This window comes from Leiobunum rupestre, chromosome 10, assembly GCF_980474605.1.
Source record: "Leiobunum rupestre chromosome 10, qqLeiRupe1.1.hap1, whole genome shotgun sequence".
NCBI lineage: Eukaryota > Metazoa > Arthropoda > Arachnida > Opiliones > Sclerosomatidae > Leiobunum > Leiobunum rupestre.
The window spans coordinates 14,521,268-14,546,101 of record NC_143393.1 but is presented as its reverse complement, the minus strand read 5'-3'; the positions used below and the strand labels follow the sequence as shown (position 1 = coordinate 14,546,101).

Sequence of the window (24,834 nt, the reverse complement as noted above, 5' to 3'; positions counted from 1 at the left end):
TGAATGCTCGACTCGAGATCGACCATATAAAAGACTATTTATTGTCGCCTTTCTCGATCTTTGGTATTATATCCAGGGCCGTCTTTAACCTATTGGAGGCCCTGGGCACATTAGGATAATGGGGCCCCTATGACCATGACAAAGCACTATTTTTTTAGAATAGACTAGTATAGTATTTCGGTAATAAATAGCGGTTATCGTTTGATGATCTGGCAGGAACTAGGGGGCCCCTATCGATCGCGGGGCCCTGGGCACGTGCCCAGAGTGCCCAGTGGGAAAGAGGGGCCTGATTATATCGTAGGTAGATGGCGATAGCATCTCCACAGAACGACGAAAAATTAACAAATACACTAACTTTGACCAGCGCTACTTAGTTCCTCCGTTCCTCACTACGAGGCGTTATTTGTGGGTTTTAACTTCCTTCCCTCCCCAAGGCATACTTTCCCTTCTCCCCTCCCAACTTGTATTTCGCTCGTAACATTCATAAAGAAATAGGTCCGATTGACACACTTTCGGTAATTATGTCACTTTTGGTAACATACATGTTTTGTTGACCCGTTAAGCGCTCTTGGCCTCGTCGTCATAGTGAGCGTTGAAAGTTATATTCCCTTTAAAGGGCCATTTATATTTATAGAATCGTTTTAATTTAGAGGGCGATGCTACATAATCACGTGTTTTATAAAGTGATAAGGTACCTGAAATTCAGTCCGGATTTTTACACGATTTTGCGCACTGTTTAGGTTGAGCATTTATCTCGCTAGAGGCACTTATCTTGGTGGATATGACGTATTTCTACGTCACTCAGTATATAATTGGACTAACGGACACACTTATGTAACATACATGGATTTAAAGGAAAAAAACTTCGTAAGATTTGCAGATACAGTTTTAATATACCTAGTGGTACTAGGGGTCTAACAAGTTTCGAACCGCTACAAAGGAACAATAAAATTACGGAGGTTAACATCAAACCTTCATTGGTTCTCGTTTAAATCCATAAATTACAACTAGCATATAGATTGAAAAAAAAACCATACATTCTTTCAATTATGGAACATAATTATATGTTTACACTTCTACAAAAATTATCAAAAAGGACAGAAAATTAATTTATTTTTAAATTATTTTTAATTTTCTGCAGTTTAAATATGTGGTTACTAATTGCACTTAATTAGAAATAATTAAAAAACTACCATATCACGAATTCAACCAGGTTTTTTCGCAAAACTACAGACATAAATACTTTTTCACGTACCCGAAAATAAAAACTTACTTTTTTTATTTAATATATAAGACTGTAAAAATACAGCCGCCTGGTCCATTATAATTTCAATGACCCCATTCACGCGATACCGCGTTTTTCTGTCCAACAATTATATATAGCAGCGGCGGCCGTCTCTAAATACACTTTTTCTTTCTTCTGGAGTAATTTCTCGAACATGCCTTTACATAATTTCAGCCTCGAGCAAACTTCGAACTACTTTCTAGCCGACGATCTATATATGGGGATACCGCGTCTGTTGGCGGTGCTTATTAACGGTAACAGAAGGGTTGATTTATAAGCTAACGCGATGACGAACGACGTCGTGGTTATTTTATATTCGGGTATTTAACTTTGGAACCAGTTTAAATATTGACGTTCACTGTCCTCTCTACCAATGTAAATCTATACAGGGAGTTTCTGATCAGTCGGACATAAATTCTGTTAAGTGTTTTGGGCCAAAATTAGTCGTAAATGTCTGAAAGATTTGGTTCTTAAGTGCTTCTGGAATAGGTAATATTTGTAGTCTTACGCTAGTGTCATCAGACCATCGCGTCATAATCTCCTAATAATGATACCTTTTGGAAAATTTGGTATTTCGCTACTTTTACTATATTCACGCGAAAGTAGAGTACACAAAGACAAGGGAGAAGATGTTTTTACAGGGGTAACGCCATTAGAGGCCCAACTTTAAATACTCCACGAGACTTAGCAGATGGCGCCAACAGTCTGATTCCCTTAAATTTTAAATTATCGAAAACATTAACGTGTTCTTTTTGAGTCAAATTAAGTCACGTTACAAAACCTAATATTACACGATTCAACAAAACTAAACTTAACTATAGAATTAACCTAATTTATCCAAACCGAACGGCAAACGAAACGGAGTACTTCATATTATTCGCCTTTTTGGTACCACAATCGGTACAAAAGTAACACCATAAGTTTGCCACTTTGGGGAATAATTTACTGAGAGCTAGTAACGGAGTGACGTCATCCCAAGAAGAAAATCTCCCCCTAGCGAGGCGCTGACAAAGGCTAGTGTGACGCGGGAGCAAGCGGACGCAAAACGGCGACGAAGCCCGTAATGCAGTCTGTCTTGTGAATAGCTATCAGTAAAACTTTTGAATGTGTCACACTTATGTAAGAATATTATACACTTATAATAACACCGACCAAGCAGGACTCAACTTAAAAGCTACCAAATGAGTGTTGAAAATATAATATAATATAATATAATATAATAATATATAATATAATAATAATATATAAATATAATAATAACTCAAGCTGAGAAAAACACTCGAAATATTAGCTATCGACACTTACCAAGGCCTATACTTAGACAAGGGTTTACAAAACACTTCGCCAGGAAACCTCAGAGTAATCCAAAAGTAAATAAAAATCAAATTACCTGCTACTGAAGGCTAGGGCCAATTGGTCAATGGCGTCGAAAAACTCTGCCGGATCGGCTTTCTCATCTTCGTAATTATGCGCTACGCAAAAATAATCCAAAAAAATAGATTCAGCGAAAAATTCGTGTACATCGCGTAATCGTTCATATCGTTCGATTATCTAATCGGGTCGCGTTATTCTGGTTGGCGACGCCTTCGATATTAACTAGAAAGGCGACAGTGTCATCAGCGACTGATAGCACAGCAGAACCATGTGCTCCGTACGAAATAAAAATCCAGTTTTTCGACAGATATTCTACGGCAGATTCTGAAACGTTGTCATCGGGGGAACGTACCTTTGTTTCTTGATAGGATTGATAGCGGAAATTCGGGTTTTATTCTAGTTACGTAATCACACGCGTTTTGTAATCTTGTTCTCAAAATTATATTACGATGAGAACGAAATAATCATTTAATAGTTTAATAATCGAATGATTCTAACTTGATATAAATAAATGTAAAATTTTCGAGGATAACAAGTAGAAAGGATTTTCTGGTTTTAACATTTAGGATGAAATCACGTCTAGTTTCTGTTAAACCCAGGGTTGTCTAATTTATGAAAATCTATGGAATTTCAATTAAGAGAAACTTCAATTAAATTTTATTATAAATTAATTCAATTCAAAAAAAGATTAATTTATACTATAGTTTACATTATCACCGTACTTAAATTATTTATCAATTTGTCACAAACACTGGAATAAAACTTAAAAAAAAACAATCCATAAAAATCCGATTTAAATCAAATAAATAAATAATTAAAATAAATAAATAAATAATTAAAATAAATAAATAAATAATTAAAATAAATAAATAAATAATTAAAATAAATAAATAAATAATTAAAATAAATAAATAAATAATTAAAATAAATAAATAAATAATTAAAATAAATAAATAAATAATTAAAATAAATAAATAAATAATTAAAATAAATAAATAAATAATTAAAATAAATAAATAAATAATTAAAATAAATAAATAAATAATTAAAATAAATAAATAAATAATTAAAATAAATAAATAATTAAAATAAATAAGTAAATAATTAAAATAAATAAATAAATAATTAAAATAAATAAGTAAATAATTAAAATAAATAAATAAATAATTAAAATAAATAAGTAAATAATTAAAATAAATAAATAAATAAACAATTAAAAAAAATAATTAAAAAAAAAATAAATAACAGCTCTGGTCAAAACTGGTGGCAGATATGTGAAATTCTTTATTCGTATACAGGATGTCTTAATTTGATCGGCCCAGGCATTTTTCTCAAAAACTATACTTTCTAGAAATGTGAAATTTTCAGTATGTACTCTCTCGGGGGAGATTGTTGTTTTTTGTAAATTTTTGAAAAATCGTGAAATTTAGAAGTGTTAGTTTTTGAACGCTACGTGGTAGACGAAAAGTTTCAAATTTGTTTGTTTTTCATGACGAATTATTTCAGTGACGAAATGTCCGATTTCCACCATACCAATACCATTAAAAGTTTTCAAGTATGTTCTACAACTTGCCCATTGAAACTTTTCGTCTACCACGTAGCGTTCAAAAACTAACACTTCTAAAACCGTGAAAAATTTCACGATTTTTCAGAAATTTACAAATAACAACGATCTCCCCCGAGAGAGTACATACTAGAAAGTATAGTTTTTGAAAAAATGCCTGGGCCGATCAAATGAAGACACCCTGTATACGAAAATTATATGAAAGTAATTATAAATACAAGAACTAAAAACATTTACAAGATTAACAACCTTTAAATGGGTTTTAGAATATGTCGTAGAGGATCTGTCGAAAAAACCGTAATTCGCAAAAGATAAGGGCTATTGCGTTAGAAGCATTTAAGTCTGAAATGTTCTAAGCTTTATTATTCGTCAATGACGCAATTTAATCAAATCAACTAAATCTAACAACAATAAACAATACCAGAAGTGTATAACGTATATCTTACGAGAAAAGTATTCGTTTGTCTATTCTGCTATTGTTATTCGCTTGAAATACGTACTTTCATAGGCTGATTTTTCAAAATTCATAATTTCTAACAAGGAGACTACTACCCGAGGTGTTACACACCGATTTGGTTCAAACTCGGGGGATTGGTGGACCTTCATGTAACTTGAAAAATCCTAAAGGGATTTTATTCAATGGGCAACGGTTTTGCCACGGCAACGAAAAATGTTTTTGACAACATAAAATAACATGGGATTTTGACCGATTTCCCTATGAATTTTTTTTTTTTTAAATTGATAAAAATGTGACCAATTTTGATTTTTATCGTCAATTTTTTATATTTTTTTTTATAATTTTGGTATTTTAATTTTATTTCAATTTTGTAAAATGTTTCAAAGGCCCTTGGAATCGGTCAAAATCCCATGTTATTTTCAATGGGAAAATTTCCATTTTATGTTGTCAAAAACATTTTTCGTTGCCATGGCAAAACCGTTGCCCATTGAATAAAATCCCTTTAGGGTTTTTCAAGTTACACGAAGGTCTACCAATCCCCCGAGTTTGAACAAAATCGGTGTGTAACACCTCGGGTCGTCTCCTTGTAAGTTACGCGTTAGCTGGATATATTATAAACCCGAGAAAAATACGCAGAAATGAGGCGTAACTAACTTTTGACTTGTTGAATGAGCGTCCCAGCGGCCATTAGCAGTTCGGTGGACTGAATCGGAGGATATTTCTCCAAAATGCTGCGTAGAATCCTCAAAACCTCGCCCAGGCGTTCGTGGGCCGCCACTCGCATTGTCTCCAATTTCTCTGTTCAACGAGATCAACAACCATTACAATTAGACAATCGTCTAGATCGCGCCTACCAGTCCCTCTGGTCAAGACGCATTCGGTCACACCCAGCCAGTCCAAATCATCTAACTCGGCTAATAAACGGCGGCGGTATAGCTCGAAAGGTTATCTCGAAAGGCGTCCCGATTCGAAGATAAGCCAGCGCGACCGTTGCCACAGAAACGTAGAACGTTTTTCGAAGCTTTTGGATAAGAAAAAATAAGGGAAAAAAACTCGAGTAACCCGGTTTTCGCGTCTCCGAAGACAAAAAAAAACCGTTGGGGGTTCATGGACTCTAACAAATCGCGTAATCGAGCCACGACTTATCCTTTCCTTTCAATGTACTCATCAAAATATGACGAAGGCCCAGAAGCCACTCTAAATACGTACACGCTTATTATCCCGATTCCGACTGACCTAGAGAGCGAGTCGGTGTCTCAACCTCCCGAAGACCTCGCGGCCACAATTAAAACAATTCGCTTTTGCTGTTCAATATTTATTTTAAATTTGAGGTTTTATTTTCTTCCTGGTGTTTTTTGTTGGTTAAGCCAGGTATAACCGTCTCAGCCTGCAATTTATTTTACCTGGTGACTCGGCGTGTACGTCGCTGTTGTCATAATGATTTATCAACCCGCGGGGGACTATTTTCGCAGGTGTGCCCTATTTTTTATATCACTATGAGGAACCGCTGTTTCAATAGAGAAAAAGATTCTCGAATTTGAGACTTTATACGCGTAATTGGGATGAGTCGCTGATGGTTTACGTTGGGGAAAGTTTCTACATTTTGACGAATCAAATTGCCTTCCTTTTTGTGATTTCAGTGTCTAGTACCGCTACGGGCTCTTAATGACGAAAGAATAACGCCATCCCATTCATAAAATCCAATTTGATGCTGCAATATTCACTGTTTAGTGATGGACATTTTGTTAAAGGAGTAGCTTGATATACGGTCACACTCGTTCATTTGAGAGATGAATTTGGAGATACTTTGTTTCAGGGTTGGAAAAAAGTCGGCTTTTTTGAAAAAATCCAGACCAGTCGTTTTAATTGGCTATATCCAGTTTTTTTCCGTTATAACCGGCTAAAATATAAACAGTACCTTTTACTTATGTAAGTAGAAATTGTCTGCAGTTATTGTCGTAAATAAGAAACTAAACAAATAAAGCGAAATAACTATATAAAATAACTGAATTCTTTGATTTCCTCGGGAAATTCCCCCTAGTTTTTGTGTATGACAGAAGCGAGGCAGCGGACTTTGGAACTTTAAACCTACCTACCGAAAAACTGGTTAAAGTAAACCGGTTTCTAAATATGAAACAAAAAAAAAACTAACTTTCTAAATAAAAACTATTAATTTACTAAAATATTCATATTGTAATTTTTTTTTAAAAAGCCACAAAAATCTGGATTTTTTCAAGTGGCTATAACTGGATTTAACCAGGTGGCTATAACCGGTATGGCTGGTTCTATGCCAACCCTGCTTTGTTTTAACGCTTTCTCGGAGTGCGGAAATTTGCGCTCCTCTCTGGTACCGATCGCTTTAGAAGCTAAATCTACGCTCCTCTCTGGTACCGATCGCTTTAGAAGCTAAATCTACGCTCCTCTCTGGTACCGATCGCTTTAGAAGCTAAATCTACGCTCCTCTCTGGTACCGATCGCTTTAGAAGCTAAAACTACGCTCCTCTCTGGTACCGATCGCTTTAGAAGCTAAATCTACGCTCCTCTCTGGTACCGATCGCTTTAGAAGCTAAATCTACGCTCCTCTCTGGTACCGATCGCTTTAGAAGCTAAATCTACGCTCCTCTCTGGTACCGATCGCTTTAGAAGCTAAAACTACGCTCCTCTCTGGTACCGATCGCTTTAGAAGCTAAATCTACGCTCCTCTCTGGTACCGATCGCTTTAGAAGCTAAATCTACGCTCCTCTCTGGTACCGATCGCTTTAGAAGCTAAATCTACGCTCCTCTCTGGTACCGATCGCTTTAGAAGCTAAATCTACGCTCCTCTCTGGTACCGATCGCTTTAGAAGCTAAATCTACGCTCCTCTCTGGTACCGATCGCTTTAGAAGCTAAATCTACGCTCCTCTCTGGTACCGATCGCTTTAGAAGCTAAAACTACGCTCCTCTCTGGTACCGATCGCTTTAGAAGCTAAATCTACGCTCCTCTCTGGTACCGATCGCTTTAGAAGCTAAATCTACGCTCCTCTCTGGTACCGATCGCTTTAGAAGCTAAATCTACGCTCCTCTCTGGTACCGATCGCTTTAGAAGCTAAAACTACGCTCCTCTCTGGTACCGATCGCTTTAGAAGCTAAATCTACGCTCCTCTCTGGTACCGATCGCTTTAGAAGCTAAATCTACGCTCCTCTCTGGTACCGATCGCTTTAGAAGCTAAATCTACGCTCCTCTCTGGTACCGATCGCTTTAGAGGCTAAAACTACGCTCCTCTCTGGTACCGATCGCTTTAGAAGCTAAATCTACGCTCCTCTCTGGTACCGATCGCTTTAGAAGCTAAATCTACGCTCCTCTCTGGTACCGATCGCTTTAGAAGCTAAATCTACGCTCCTCTCTGGTACCGATCGCTTTAGAAGCTAAAACTACGCTCCTCTCTGGTACCGATCGCTTTAGAAGCTAAATCTACGCTCCTCTCTGGTACCGATCGCTTTAGAAGCTAAATCTACGCTCCTCTCTGGTACCGATCGCTTTAGAAGCTAAATCTACGCTCCTCTCTGGTACCGATCGCTTTAGAAGCTAAAACTACGCTCCTCTCTGGTACCGATCGCTTTAGAAGCTAAATCTACGCTCCTCTCTGGTACCGATCGCTTTAGAAGCTAAATCTACGCTCCTCTCTGGTACCGATCGCTTTAGAAGCTAAATCTACGCTCCTCTCTGGTACCGATCGCTTTAGAAGCTAAAACTACGCTCCTCTCTGGTACCGATCGCTTTAGAAGCTAAATCTACGCTCCTCTCTGGTACCGATCGCTTTAGAAGCTAAATCTACGCTCCTCTCTGGTACCGATCGCTTTAGAAGCTAAATCTACGCTCCTCTCTGGTACCGATCGCTTTAGAAGCTAAAACTACGCTCCTCTCTGGTACCGATCGCTTTAGAAGCTAAATCTACGCTCCTCTCTGGTACCGATCGCTTTAGAAGCTAAATCTACGCTCCTCTCTGGTACCGATCGCTTTAGAAGCTAAATCTACGCTCCTCTCTGGTACCGATCGCTTTAGAAGCTAAAACTACGCTCCTCTCTGGTACCGATCGCTTTAGAAGCTAAATCTACGCTCCTCTCTGGTACCGATCGCTTTAGAAGCTAAATCTACGCTCCTCTCTGGTACCGATCGCTTTAGAAGCTAAATCTACGCTCCTCTCTGGTACCGATCGCTTTAGAAGCTAAAACTACGCTCCTCTCTGGTACCGATCGCTTTAGAAGCTAAATCTACGCTCCTCTCTGGTACCGATCGCTTTAGAAGCTAAATCTACGCTCCTCTCTGGTACCGATCGCTTTAGAAGCTAAATCTACGCTCCTCTCTGGTACCGATCGCTTTAGAAGCTAAAACTACGCTCCTCTCTGGTACCGATCGCTTTAGAAGCTAAATCTACGCTCCTCTCTGGTACCGATCGCTTTAGAAGCTAAATCTACGCTCCTCTCTGGTACCGATCGCTTTAGAAGCTAAATCTACGCTCCTCTCTGGTACCGATCGCTTTAGAAGCTAAAACTACGCTCCTCTCTGGTACCGATCGCTTTAGAAGCTAAATCTACGCTCCTCTCTGGTACCGATCGCTTTAGAAGCTAAAACTACGCTCCTCTCTGGTACCGATCGCTTTAGAAGCTAAATCTACGCTCCTCTCTGGTACCGATCGCTTTAGAAGCTAAATCTACGCTCCTCTCTGGTACCGATCAATTTAGAAGCTCAATCTACGCTCCTCTCTGATACCGATCAATTTAGAAGCTCAATCTACGCTCCTCTCTGATACCGATCAATTTAGAAGCTCAATCTACGCTCCTCTCTGATACCGATCAATTTAGAAGCTCAATCTACGCTCCTCTCTGATACCGATCAATTTAGAAGCTCAATCTACGCTCCTCTCTGATACCGATCAATTTAGAAGCTCAATCTACGCTCCTCTCTGATACCGATCAATTTAGAAGCTCAATCTACGCTCCTCTCTGATACCGATCAATTTAGAAGCTCAATCTACGCTCCTCTCTGATACCGATCAATTTAGAAGCTCAATCTACGCTCCTCTCTGATACCGATCAATTTAGAAGCTAAATCTACGCTCCTCTCTGATACCGATCAATTTAGAAGCTAAATCTACGCTCCTCTCTGATACCGATCAATTTAGAAGCTCAATCTACGCTCCTCTCTGATACCGATCAATTTAGAAGCTCAATCTACGCTCCTCTCTGATACCGATCAATTTAGAAGCTCAATCTACGCTCCTCTCTGATACCGATCAATTTAGAAGCTCAATCTACGCTCCTCTCTGATACCGATCAATTTAGAAGCTCAATCTACGCTCCTCTCTGATACCGATCAATTTAGAAGCTCAATCTACGCTCCTCTCTGATACCGATCAATTTAGAAGCTCAATCTACGCTCCTCTCTGATACCGATCAATTCAGAAGCTCAATCTACGCTCCTCTCTGATACCGATCAATTTAGAAGCTCAATCTACGCTCCTCTCTGATACCGATCAATTTAGAAGCTCAATCTACGCTCCTCTCTGATACCGATCAATTTAGAAGCTCAATCTACGCTCCTCTCTGATACCGATCAATTTAGAAGCTCAATCTACGCTCCTCTCTGATACCGATCAATTTAGAAGCTCAATCTACGCTCCTCTCTGATACCGATCAATTTAGAAGCTCAATCTACGCTCCTCTCTGATACCGATCAATTTAGAAGCTCAATCTACGCTCCTCTCTGATACCGATCAATTTAGAAGCTCAATCTACGCTCCTCTCTGATACCGATCAATTTAGAAGCTCAATCTACGCTCCTCTCTGATACCGATCAATTTAGAAGCTCAATCTACGCTCCTCTCTGATACCGATCAATTCAGAAGCTCAATCTACGCTCCTCTCTGATACCGATCAATTTAGAAGCTCAATCTACGCTCCTCTCTGATACCGATCAATTTAGAAGCTCAATCTACGCTCCTCTCTGATACCGATCAATTTAGAAGCTCAATCTACGCTCCTCTCTGATACCGATCAATTTAGAAGCTCAATCTACGCTCCTCTCTGATACCGATCAATTTAGAAGCTCAATCTACGCTCCTCTCTGATACCGATCAATTTAGAAGCTCAATCTACGCTCCTCTCTGATACCGATCAATTTAGAAGCTAAATCTACGCTCCTCTCTGATACCGATCAATTTAGAAGCTAAATCTACGCTCCTCTCTGATACCGATCAATTTAGAAGCTCAATCTACGCTCCTCTCTGATACCGATCAATTTAGAAGCTCAATCTACGCTCCTCTCTGATACCGATCAATTTAGAAGCTCAATCTACGCTCCTCTCTGATACCGATCAATTTAGAAGCTCAATCTACGCTCCTCTCTGATACCGATCAATTTAGAAGCTCAATCTACGCTCCTCTCTGATACCGATCAATTTAGAAGCTCAATCTACGCTCCTCTCTGATACCGATCAATTTAGAAGCTCAATCTACGCTCCTCTCTGATACCGATCAATTTAGAAGCTAAATCTACGCTCCTCTCTGATACCGATCAATTTAGAAGCTCAATCTACGCTCCTCTCTGATACCGATCAATTTAGAAGCTCAATCTACGCTCCTCTCTGATACCGATCAATTTAGAAGCTCAATCTACGCTCCTCTCTGATACCGATCAATTTAGAAGCTCAATCTACGCTCCTCTCTGATACCGATCAATTTAGAAGCTAAATCTACGCTCCTCTCTGATACCGATCAATTTAGAAGCTAAATCTACGCTCCTCTCTGATACCGATCAATTTAGAAGCTCAATCTACGCTCCTCTCTGATACCGATCAATTTAGAAGCTCAATCTACGCTCCTCTCTGATACCGATCAATTTAGAAGCTCAATCTACGCTCCTCTCTGATACCGATCAATTTAGAAGCTCAATCTACGCTCCTCTCTGATACCGATCAATTTAGAAGCTCAATCTACGCTCCTCTCTGATACCGATCAATTTAGAAGCTCAATCTACGCTCCTCTCTGATACCGATCAATTTAGAAGCTCAATCTACGCTCCTCTCTGATACCGATCAATTTAGAAGCTCAATCTACGCTCCTCTCTGATACCGATCAATTTAGAAGCTCAATCTACGCTCCTCTCTGATACCGATCAATTTAGAAGCTCAATCTACGCTCCTCTCTGATACCGATCAATTTAGAAGCTCAATCTACGCTCCTCTCTGATACCGATCAATTTAGAAGCTCAATCTACGCTCCTCTCTGATACCGATCAATTTAGAAGCTCAATCTACGCTCCTCTCTGATACCGATCAATTTAGAAGCTCAATCTACGCTCCTCTCTGATACCGATCAATTTAGAAGCTCAATCTACGCTCCTCTCTGATACCGATCAATTTAGAAGCTCAATCTACGCTCCTCTCTGATACCGATCAATTTAGAAGCTCAATCTACGCTCCTCTCTCTTACCGCTGATTTGAGAGGCGAAATCCGCACTCGTATGATTTAAAACGATAATCAATTCGGCATTTTGAAATTTTCAAATGAGCTCCAAAGCGTAATTTGCTCTTTTTGAGTAGCTAGAAGGTTTGGAAAATGAGTAGAGCGAGTGGGTTAACAAGAACGGGAATAGCTTGTGCATTTTACGCCGCTGTATGTCCAGTGTTCCTAAAATGTCACTTTTTTCGAATATAGGCCATGTCACTGGTAAATAGTGACAAATAATGGCAAATTTGACAAATAATGGCATATAATGACAAATAGGGAAAAAATATTTTGTACTCTTAGAACACTTTATTTGCTATAACTTTTAGCAATGAATAAAATAAAATAAATATAAAAAATAGCCCAATTCTTGGCAACCCCGCGTAGGATAATAACAAAAATAGCCTAAAAATGCTTTTACGGTATTTCATACGAAAAATTTATTCGTATTTTCACTTTTTCTAATATTTGCCACTATATGTCAATTTGTCACTAAAAATCATTATTTGCCATGACACTTTTTGCCACTATTTGCCACAATAAATGTCAGGTGGTATTTACCACCCGGGAACACTGTGTATGTCGCTAGTTGTAAGATAAGAAACGTTAAGTCGCCCACCTTTTTCCGGATGGAAAATCCTCCTCAGTTTGCCGAGGGCTTCTTTGAAGGCGCGGACGTCGTGGGTCAGTACGGCGATGTCCTCCTGGTCCACTTGCAAATGGCCCTCGTTGGAGCCGTCCGAGCTGACGCTGGCCACGGACAAGGAGCGCGAATTGACCGCTTGGGCCGTGGTCAGCGCGGCTCCGATCGAGGCGCACAGCGACAAATGGGAGCTGGCGCCGCTGGAGCTGCGACTGTGTCCGGCGGCCGAAGTCGGACTGATGGACGTCGGAGCCGCCGCCGAAGGGGAAGTCGACTCCGAGACGGGAGCGGCGGAACTGGACGGGGACACTCCATCGTTGCCGTTCATGGCGACGTTGGCGAGTTCGTCAGTGTAAACCTATTATACCAAAAAGGAAACATTAGAGCTTATACACACCCAAAAGAGTATGCTTATAATAATCAGTCAGGCTAATACCCAAGGCACCACCTTTGGCCCAAGTTATCTAGCGACTTTTTAATGCCTTTAATCAGGTGGCAAGCCCTTCTTGCCACGTGAGCCAACAGCTCCCTACTCTCACTATTACCGTTAATTTCTACAAGTTTTATTGAAGGGAAAACCAACGAAATCGCGGGGAAAACGTCGTTAACCAGTGGGGTAAGAACCCGGCTCCTCTCGCTGCGAGGCTAAAGTGCTAACCAATAAATATTATCTACACTAATCGCTTTTATTACTCACCATATCGAAGCACCAGGTTTCAAAGTCATCCATAATTACTTTTTATTACGCGCGATAGAATCAAATAAAACTATACGTGTACTATTTTGTACAAATTTCCAGTCGTGGCAGACGCACGTGGTTTGGTAAAAATAGCCGAGAGAAAGACACCTCCCGTTGCGAGACAACCCATTTCGGGATAACACCAATAACTATATTTTAAGCGCGCCGTATTCTCAAACAGGCGTCGATGGGGTCAACATTCCGAAGGAGTTCTCTGATATCTCACTCCGGCAAAGTTCTCATTCAAAATAAATTGCAATTTCCTTTCCGGTTAAGACAGGCGAGGGCTAAATGTCTTAATCTCGAAGATCAACAACATTTTAGGCGGCCGGAAAATTTCGACGTTTTGACAAAATTAAACAGTCGATCCTCGCAACTTCTGGCTAAGTTTACTTCATTTTACGAAGGTTAAGATCTCACTAGCATAGAGACTCTTTTGTTACTTCGCGAAACGAAATTCTCCGAAAGCTAATTACGAGACGAAGTATTTTCTTTAAATATTACACGATTTATCACTAAATTTCTCTCAAACCATTTTTAAATTATACACGTATGAGTAATAAAAAATTTCCGTAGTTACAATGTTGCGTCAAACGTTCTATAGTTGTTCAAAAATATTTTGGTTGTGAAATATTTTGAAATTTCGATAACATACGTAATTATGATTTAATTTCACGTTTTATCAATTCTAAACAACCGAAACTGTTTATACAGGAAACTTTAAAAATCAGATTGTTTTATTATTTCAGGGTGACCACAGAAAACTCATATGAATTTATAGGAAATTTGTAGTCCATTTATAAGATTTAATATGAGAAATGTTTCGCAAAATTAAGGAGAATTTAGGATAAATTCCATAAAAATTACAGGAAGGAACAAGGTTCGTACGAAATTTACGGAATGAATTTCCCTGACTTTTCCAGGTTTTCCCTGACCAAATTTGAAAATTTTCCATGACCACTTTTATACAATTAATGAAGGGTTTGAGGCAAAATATTTAATATGTATTTTTAATACATCATTCAAAAATTTATTTGCCTGATTTTTTGGCGCCATTTTCAAATTCCCTGACGTTTCCGAAGCATTACCAAATTCCCTGACATTTTGGTAACATTTTCAAATTCCCTGACATGTTGGTAACATTTTCAATATCCCTGACATGTTGGTAACATTTTCAATATCCCTGACATGTTGGTAACATTTTCAATATCCCTGACATGTTGGTAACATTTTCAATATCCCTGACATGTTGGTAACATTTTCAATATCCCTGACATGTTGGTAACATTTTCAATATCCCTGACATGTTCGTACCATTTTCAAATTCCCTGATTTTCCCCGACTTCTTCGTACCATTTTCAAATTCCCCGACTTTTCCAGGTTGTAAACGAACCCTGAGGAAAATATAGGTTTCAAGTACTTATGAAGTGAAAATCCATGGTATTTGGTTTAATAATTGGTTAAGCGAGCGAAGAATTATAATATTTCTAAATTTATTTCTACCTTTGTTGATTTTCATATCAAAAGACATAATTGCCAGCAACAGATAAAGTCCGAAAAAGCCCACAAATTGAAAATATAGGAAACATTCTAAAATATAAGTCCATGATCATCCTGTTTTGAATGATTTCAGTTATAAAATACCTCGACACTTTAACGTTCATAAAAAAGAGAATAAAAACGTGTACTCTAAGGCCTGAAGCGAAATACCCGCATATAAAAACTATTAACATCCAATAAATTAAAGTCATTCTCGATTAATACAAACTATATTTCAGATAAAGTAGGACCATCGAAAGTTTCAGCAGGTAGCGAATCACGTACAATCCAGATAACTAATTTAATGTCACACCCACTTTTGAGAAAGAATTTATGAAACTAAGACTCACTAGTGGGTTGAATATTTATTTCAACGATTGAACTATATTTACTTTCAGCGAAGCCCACACTAGGGAAAACAATATATCACAGAAATTTAAGTACACACAATGCCCCGGATATATTAACTATAATTTATATATTAAATTAAAATTTGAACAAATTTTCAATCATGTTGTACATTAACTTAATAAACCCAATCTAAAAATAATTTTCCGAGTTACCTGGTTTTGGAAATAAGGTAGCGAAACGCGAACACGTTAATTTAAATTAATTTTTAAACAAACCGAATTTTCCGAGTTACCTGGTTTTGGAAATAAGGTAGCGAAATGTGAACACATTAATTTAAATTAATTTTTAGACAAATCGAATTATTGAGTTACCTGGTTTTGGAAATAAGGTAGGGTGACCACAGAAAACTCATATGAATTTATAGGAAATTTGTTGTCCATTTATAAGATTTAATATGAGAAATGTTTCGCAAAATTAAGGAGAATTTAGGATAAATTCCATAAAAATTACAGGAAGGAACAAGGTTCGTACGAAATTTACGGAATGAATTTCCCTGACTTTTCCAGGTTTTCCCTGACCAAATTTGAAAATTTTCCATGACCACTTTTATACAATTAATGAAAGGTTTGAGGCAAAATATTTAATATGTATTTTTAATACATCATTCAAAAATTTATTTGCCTGATTTTTTGGCGCCATTTTCAAATTCCCTGACGTTTCCGAAGCATTACCAAATTCCCTGACATTTTGGTAACATTTTCAAATTCCCTGACATGTTGGTAACATTTTCAATATCCCTGACATGTTGGTAACATTTTCAATATCCCTGACATGTTGGTAACATTTTCAATATCCCTGACATGTTGGTAACATTTTCAATATCCCTGACATGTTGGTAACATTTTCAATATCCCTGACATGTTGGTAACATTTTCAATATCCCTGACATGTTGGTAACATTTTCAATATCCCTGACATGTTGGTAACATTTTCAATATCCCTGACATGTTGGTAACATTTTCAATATCCCTGACATGTTGGTAACATTTTCAATATCCCTGACATGTTCGTACCATTTTCAAATTCCCTGATTTTCCCCGACTTCTTCGTACCATTTTCAAATTCCCCGACTTTTCCAGGTTGTAAACGAACCCTGAGGAAAATATAGGTTTCAAGTACTTATGAAGTGAAAATCCATGGTATTTGGTTTAATAATTGGTTAAGCGAGCGAAGAATTATAATATTTCTAAATTTATTTCTACCTTTGTTGATTTTCATATCAAAAGACATAATTGCCAGCAACAGATAAAGTCCGAAAAAGCCCACAAATTGAAAATATAGGAAACATTCTAAAATATAAGTCCATGATCATCCTGTTTTGAATGATTTCAGTTATAAAATACCTCGACACTTTAACGTTCATAAAAAAGAGAATAAAAACGTGTACTCTAAGGCCTGAAGCGAAATACCCGCATATAAAAACTATTAACATCTAATAAATTAAAGTCATTCTCGATTAATACAAACTATATTTCAGATAAAGTAGGACCATCGAAAGTTTCAGCAGGTAGCGAATCACGTACAATCCAGATAACTAATTTAATGTCACACCCACTTTTGAGAAAGAATTTATGAAACTAAGACTCACTAGTGGGTTGAATATTTATTTCAACGATTGAACTATATTTACTTTCAGCGAAGCCCACACTAGGGAAAACAATATATCACAGAAATTTAAGTACACACAATGCCCCGGATATATTAACTATAATTTATATATTAAATTAAAATTTGAACAAATTTTCAATCATGTTGTACATTAACTTAATAAACCCAATCTAAAAATAATTTTCCGAGTTACCTGGTTTTGGAAATAAGGTAGCGAAACGCGAACACGTTAATTTAAATTAATTTTTAAACAAACCGAATTTTCCGAGTTACCTGGTTTTGGAAATAAGGTAGCGAAATGTGAACACATTAATTTAAATTAATTTTTAGACAAATCGAATTATTGAGTTACCTGGTTTTGGAAATAAGGTAGCGAAATGTGAACACATTAATTTAAATTAATTTTTAGACAAACCGAATTATTGAGTTACCTGGTTTTGGAAATAAGGTAGCGAAACGCGAATACGTTAATATAAATTAATTTTTAGACAAACCGAATTGTTCAAGTTACCTGGTTTTGGAAATAAGGTAGCGAAATGCGAACACATTAATTTAAATTAATTTTTAGACAAACCGAATTATTGAGTTACCTGGTTTTGGAAATAAGGTAGCGAAACGTGAACACGTTAATTTAAATTAATTTTTAGACAAACTGAATTATTGAGTTACCTGGTTTTGGAAATAAGGTAGCGAAATGCGAACACATTAATTTAAATTAATTTTTAGACAAACCGAATTATTGAGTTACCTGGTTTTGGAAATAAGGTAGCGAAACGTGAACACGTTAATTTAAATTAATTTTTAGACAAACTGAATTATTGAGTTACCTGGTTTTGTAAATATGGTAGCGAAATGTGAACACGTTAATTTAAATTAATTTACACAAAACGAATTTTTCGAGTTACCTGGTTTTGGAAATAAGGTAGCGAAACGCGAACACGTTAATTTAAATTAATTTATACACAAAACGAATTTTTAGATTTACCTGGTTTTTGGAGAAAAGGTTAGATTTCGCCTGTATCAATTGGCTAAAAATTTAATATTCAACCAAGCTAGTCGCTCTTAATTTTGAAGTATGTAGATTTTAAGGCGAAAATCTCCCAAAACCACTAAAAATGGCAAATGCCCCACTTCCGGGGCTCCGATCTCACAAATGTTAACTATAAAACTATTTATTTTATATAAAAATTATGTTATTTAAATATGTTGGTATATTTTTATTTAAAATTAATTACATAAGATTATTTGGCAAACGTTAAATTAGCATTATAATTAAATTGAATATTTAATATATGGAGATTAATAAACGTAATTTAATTAAAATTTTATTTATACGATCCAATACAAGCATTTTAATCGATATTTTATGTTGACGTTTTAGGCAACCAATGAGATAGAGGGTCCATTTGATTGACGCTTAAAGCAAGTGTCAGCTCTACGTGAAGTAGCTCTTTTTTTCAACAGATGTCGCTAGCGTCGAAATCCAAACAAGGTGCTCACGATACATTTCGACCCAAAAGGCGGGACGTAAAAATACCCTTCGCGTTGATTGGCTCGTTTGTAAATTTGACAATAACTTAAATTATAGTCATTTTTCAACAATATATTTAAATGGGATATATCATTTAGGTTAAAATTGACTAACAAGTAGAGTATAAGTTGTCTAATTATAATAATTATAAATGGTTATCTGGTGACGTTATCGTTTCGCTATTTTGAATTTTAGCTTCCTTTTCCATTAATAGATAGCACCACGCTCTCCAGTAAAGTCGTTTTTTAGAAGAATCGTCTATATTCTATTAACAAGGGCCTTATCATTATACAGTTGCTTTAAGGAGAAAGAACTACATTATTTATATTATCAAGAATGTATTTGTTTCTTCTCGGGGAGAATGAATATGTCGAGATTATTTTTAGCGTTTCTCCAATAGGCGAAACTATAAGTAAATTTGGTCATAACCAACTTGTTAAAATGGGAATACAAAATCACGTGACTACCATATCACAGCCAACCTCAATTCGGTAACTCGTGTTCATAGTTGGCCGTGCGACGGTAAATAAAAAAAATTATTCCTTCCAGATACTGCAGACAGCTAATTAACTTACACCCTTCTATTACAAATAATTTAAATAATAATAATAATTATATAATTTAGATGAATCGATCCAAATTTAAACTATTATTAGCAAAATAAAATGAATAATAGTTCGTATTTCTTAAGATAGATGGCGCTGCAGTTCTCCACAAAATCACGTGACTACCATCTTTTCAGCCCCCCTGGACTTTATAGTTTCGTCTATTCCACCCGTTTGGGACCCCCGGTATGCTCCTCCGCTTTAATAAAATCAAATAAGACTGCAATATCATCTAATTGGTTCTTAAAAATTACGTTTTTCGACGCGATTAACGCTGCTGCGAGGACGCAAAAAATAGGACCGCCTCCTCCCCCCCCCCTTAGCGTGACGGGGTTAGGGCCTCAACGTGTCCGTCGATAGTCTCGACATATTCATTCTCCCTGAGTATAAATAAATACATTCTTGATATTATCATTTGCAAATGAGGAAAATATTTAATAATAAATTCGTTTTCAATTTAATTCAACCCGTTCAATTTGTGTCTGCCTACCTTTCTCGGTCGAATTTGGGATGCATACCGGTTTCGATTTTCCAAATATCAGAATCGGTATGGAACCCACTCACTTAGCCAGTCACGGTAATTCGTGAAAGGCAGCGAAACCGAATCTAAACAAAAAGCGGTTCTGAAATCTATTTTCTGATCCCACGTGTTTCCAAGCACACACCTTCGCGTTGACCCGCTTTTCCTCACCGCAATAAATACCAGTGGGCAGATTACTTTTAACGTAAGTAACATAATTGCCATAAGTATGACATTGAACGATAACAAACCAGACTAACAATCAGCTTAAAGCCAATACCCAAAGAACCACACAGGCGAGGGGCAGGTCACTTCCATTTTTTGTGCGTCTTAATCATAGTAAAATGATTAAATCAGGGTAATCGTGATTAAATCAGGGTAATCAAGATTAAAAAAACTAATCAAGATTAAAAAATCTAATCAAGATTAGAAAATCTAATCACGATTTAAACGAGATTTAATCATTCTAATCATGATCTAATCTTTTTAATCAGGATTTAATCATTTAAACGATATTTAATAATTCTAATCATGATCTAATCTTTTTAATTAAATTTAATCAATTTAATCACGATTTAATCATTTTAATCGCGAATCGAGAATTTATCATTAAAATCAAAACTAAAGTATGATTTAATCATACTAATCACGATATAATTTTTTAATCAGGATTTAATCATTTTAATCAGATTTAATCATGATTAAATCAGATTTAAACATTCTAATCATGATTAAACGTGATTTAATCAAAATAATCACGAATAAATCGGATTTAATCTTTTGAGGGGTGCGTCGTTAATCAAGGAAGTGACCTGCCCCTCGCACACAGGCCTAGTGATTTGTAAAGCAGGGTGACCTGGGAAAAGCTTTGTAGACAAAATAAATGTTTTCAAATTAGAAAATAACTACTTTCAGAAATCGAAGCTTATGTTGATAATAGCCAATATTATTCTACGTTTTAATAATTATCATTATTTTGTTAAAAGACAACGTTATTGTTACTGTTGATTTTTAATAAGATTTAGCTAATCCTTCAAATAGGCTATCATTGGCGATTTCTCGTGCACCGTGACCTGTCACTTCCATTGTGGTAATATTTTTCTCCCCACGATAAAAACTATTGAAAAAAAAAACTGTGACGTAGCACTGACAGCGTAATACGCAGTAGCCGAAACTGGTTGAGTCGTGTTTTTAATTTTTAAAATTAAAAAGAAAAATTTATAGTGCACTAAAATACGTTGTTTTTATTTATTTTAACTATGATTTAAATCACTTATTACATTTCATTGTCTTTTTAAAATGTACGAAATGTCAATTAAGAGGAAACTCAATTCAATTTCATTTTTAATTAACAATTAAATTTAATTAATATTAATTTAGTTTTAGTTAAAATTACCGCTTTAATCAAATTATTAATCAATTTATCAAGAAAAGCAGGCATAAAAAATCATTTAAAATCCAATTTAAATCAAATAAATCTTTTTATTAGTGTCATACTTATCTATTACGTTACTTACGGTTTTAAAATTAAGGATTGAAAGGCAAATAAAATAAAATCTTCGGCTGTATTCCGCGACTTAAGACCGCCTATTCCCTCCGTAAAGTACAAGGCAAAATTCGGACGTTACAAAGTTATAATAAACGTCGCAATAATATACGAAATAGCCTACGGTAACAATAAAAAAAACTGTTCGTTGATCTGGAACTTCCTACATCGAACCCGAGTTTACTCATTCTGGCTCGTTGCTTGCCGCCTCAGACTGGAATAATTTATCCGCTTGATTCAGTTATATTCTGCTTCTTTTTTTAAATTTCTTTGTCTACCACCGCGTGTATGGTTGTTATTTTTAGGGGATGGCCTACCTCGCTTAATGGCGCTAAAGGTCACGGGGTTTCGCTATGGGGAAGTAGACTCGATTATTTGCGAAATATTTCAAATCCAAACAATACTATTTTAGGTTTTAATTTTACAAGTTTGCGAAATTTGAAGGAAATATTTAAACTTTTTCTAGATAGTTGTTCTTTTTAAATAAATGTTACCACTATTTATGGAATTTTCGTAGTGCGATACGAGAAGGAAGCTAAATTTAAATTCCTTTAAACACCGGGAAAATATGAACAACGGATTATGAAAATTCTAATATCAACTATCACAAAACCAACAAAAAAAACCCTGATTGTTCGACTTGTTCCTAAAATTCCCTGACTTCTGTACTTGTTCTTAATATTCCCTGGCTTCTGTACTTGTTCTTAAAATTCCGTCTATTTCCCCTGACTTTTGTACTTGTTCTTAAAATTCCCTCTCTTTTCCCCAGCTTTTGTATTTGTTCTTAAAATTCCCTCTCTTTTCCCTGACTTTTGTACTTGTTCTTAAAATTCCCTCTCTTTTCCCTGACTTTTGTACTTGTTCTTAAAATTCCCTCTCTTTTCCCTGACTTTTGTACTCGTTCTTAAAATTCCGTCTATTTTCCTTGACTTTTGTACTTCTTCTTAAAATCCCTGACATTTTTACTCGTTCTTAAAATTCCCCGACTTTTTTTACTGGTTCTTAAAATACCCGGACTTTTCCAGGTAGTGGCACCCCTTGTTCTATTTAATTTTATTAGTTTCTTTATTTTAATTCGTTTATTCAATTTAATTGGTCTATTCAATTTAATTGGTCTATTCAATTTCATGGGTCTATTCAATTTCATTGGTCTATTCAATTTCATTGGTCTATTCAATTTCATGGGTCTATTCAATTTCATTGGTCTATTCAATTTCATTGGTCTATTCAATTTAATTGGTCTATTCAATTTAATTGGTCTATTCAATTTAATTGGTCTATTCAATTTAATTGGTCTATTCAATTTCATTGGTCTATTCAATTTCATGGGTCTATTCAATTTCATTGGTCTATTCAATTTCATGGGTCTATTCAATTTCATGGGTCAATTTCATGGGTCTATTCAATTTCATGGGTCTATTCAATTTCATGGGTCTATTCAATTTCATTGGTCTATTCAATTTCATTGGTCTATTCAATTTCATTGGTCTATTCAATTTAATGGGTCTATTCAATTTCATGGGTCTATTCAATTTCATTGGTCTATTCAATTTCATGGGTCTATTCAATTTCATTGGTCTATTCAATTTCATTGGTCTATTCAATTTCATTGGTCTATTCAATTTCATTGGTCTATTCAATTTCATTGGTCTATTCAATTTCATTGGTCTATTCAATTTAATTGGTCTATTCAATTTCATTGGTCTATTCAATTTCATGGGTCTATTCAATTTCATTGGTCTATTCAATTTCATGGGTCTATTCAATTTCATTGGTCTATTCCATTTCATTGTTCTATATAATTTAAATAATTTATTTTGTAAATTTTAATCGAAATGAAACTACAAACCAAACCAAAAAAAGAGTCACGAAGATTAAACGGAACAAAAAAGGATTTAAAATGGGCCGAATTGTAATTGAGGAAGAAAACGCATTTCTGGCATTGACCTTAGACAGTTCTAGAGCCATAAAATAGCTAAAGAAAATCAGGTCTCTAACGACGGACATAAATCAGACGTTTCTTTCAAATAAGTATCTCTTCTAAAAACAACATAAAACACACGAAACGTTTAAAAAACATTGCTAAAAGCGAGACGAATCCGAAAGAAAATCCACGTACGAATTTGCATATTTGTTGCCGACACGCGTCGAAGTACAAGTAGAAGCTTTTTTCAAAGTATCCAAATGTTTACGTTTAACCCAAAAAGGTTATATTTTATTTCTCAGTCATAAGAGGGGCCTTATCGGGGTATATGGAAAATACGCGCTTCATCTAGGTCAACGTTAAGCCTCCATTATTAAGATATTGTTTTAGGGGCCACGCCGGTTTAGTACGAAGAGAAGTTTAGCACGAAAACGAAGTTTTACGTTCTTCTTTCCTATAAACCTTGGAATGATTTATATTTATTTAACGGTGACCGATTTGGCCTTGAATTCGGGTAGTTGAAAATATTATTTATTTTCAATTTCGTTCGAATTGGAGGGGAGTTTCGATTATTGGGAAATAACAAGAAATTCCTGAATGCTGAACAGTTCTTTTCGGATTAAAAATTGTAATGAAGGTATCCGGTATGTTAAAGAGTTGCATACCAGCGAGTAATTCGAAAGGTACGCTTTGACGTAGTATTTTTCAAATAAATTGAGACGTCATATAGCAGTTGAGGGTACATTGTACCCCTCCTGATTTCAGTCGAGGGTACATTGTACGCCTCCTGATTTCAGTCGAGGGTACATTGTACGCCTCCAGATTTCAGTCGAGGGTACATTAAACCCCTACAGATTTCAGTCGAGGGTACATTGTACCCTACAGATTTCAGTCGAGGGTACATTATATCCCTCCAGATCTCAGTCGAGGGTACATTGTAACACTCCAGATCTCAGTCGAGGGTACATTGTATCCCTCCCGATTTCAGTCGAGGGTGCATTGTACCCCTCCAGATTTCAGTTGAGGGTACATTGTATCCCTCCCGATTTCAGTCGAGGGTGCATTGTACCCCTCCAGATTTCAGTTGAGGGTACATTGTATCCCTCCAGATTTCAGTCGAGGGTACATTGAATCCCCCCAGATTTAAGTCGAGGGTACATTGTACTACTCCAGATTTCAGTCGAGGGTACATTGTACCACTCCAGATTTCAGTCGAGGGTACATTGTACCACTCCAGATTTCAGTCGAATGTACATTGTACTACTCCAGATTTCAGTCGAGGGTACATTGTAAAACTCCAGATTTCAGTCAAGGGTAAATTGTACGTATTTTTACCCCTCACAAAAATATTGGACTCCCAAAAATTTATTAAATAACATTTCAGACTATAATTTAATCGATTTTAGTTATTATATTGTAAAGTAGGGTACACGATAACGATAACTGAATAACTGTTTAAACAATATTAATAAATGAACTGTCAATTTTAGTTAATTTAAAAATATGAATAGAGTAATTAGATTAATACATGTATATGGTCTAAATAACGGGTTAACTAATTATAGTCACTTGAAATTAAAAACAGGGTTGGAACCTTTTGAT

The 24,834-nt window shown here is 36.2% G+C and overlaps 1 protein-coding gene across 5 annotated transcripts in view; it reads right to left on the bottom strand.

Moving 5' to 3' along the window:
- The window catches only part of LOC149924483 (rho GTPase-activating protein 45-like), a 53,664-nt gene that overhangs the window by 23,302 nt on the left and 5,528 nt on the right, over positions 1-24,834 (bottom strand). For 4 of the 5 annotated variants that reach the window (XM_090161577.1, XM_090161576.1, XM_090161573.1 and 1 more), the window contains exons 2-4: positions 12,786-13,167; positions 5,335-5,478; positions 2,676-2,757 (exon numbers count right to left, since the gene is read on the bottom strand). In XM_090161577.1, coding sequence (XP_090017703.1) covers positions 2,676-2,757; positions 5,335-5,478; positions 12,786-13,137 — 578 coding nt within the window. In that variant the 5' untranslated portion in view covers positions 13,138-13,167. Of the gene's footprint in view, positions 1-2,675; positions 2,758-5,334; positions 5,479-12,785; positions 13,168-13,506; positions 13,895-24,834 lie in introns of those variants that run through there. The other variant, XM_090161575.1, reaches the window with a different exon arrangement.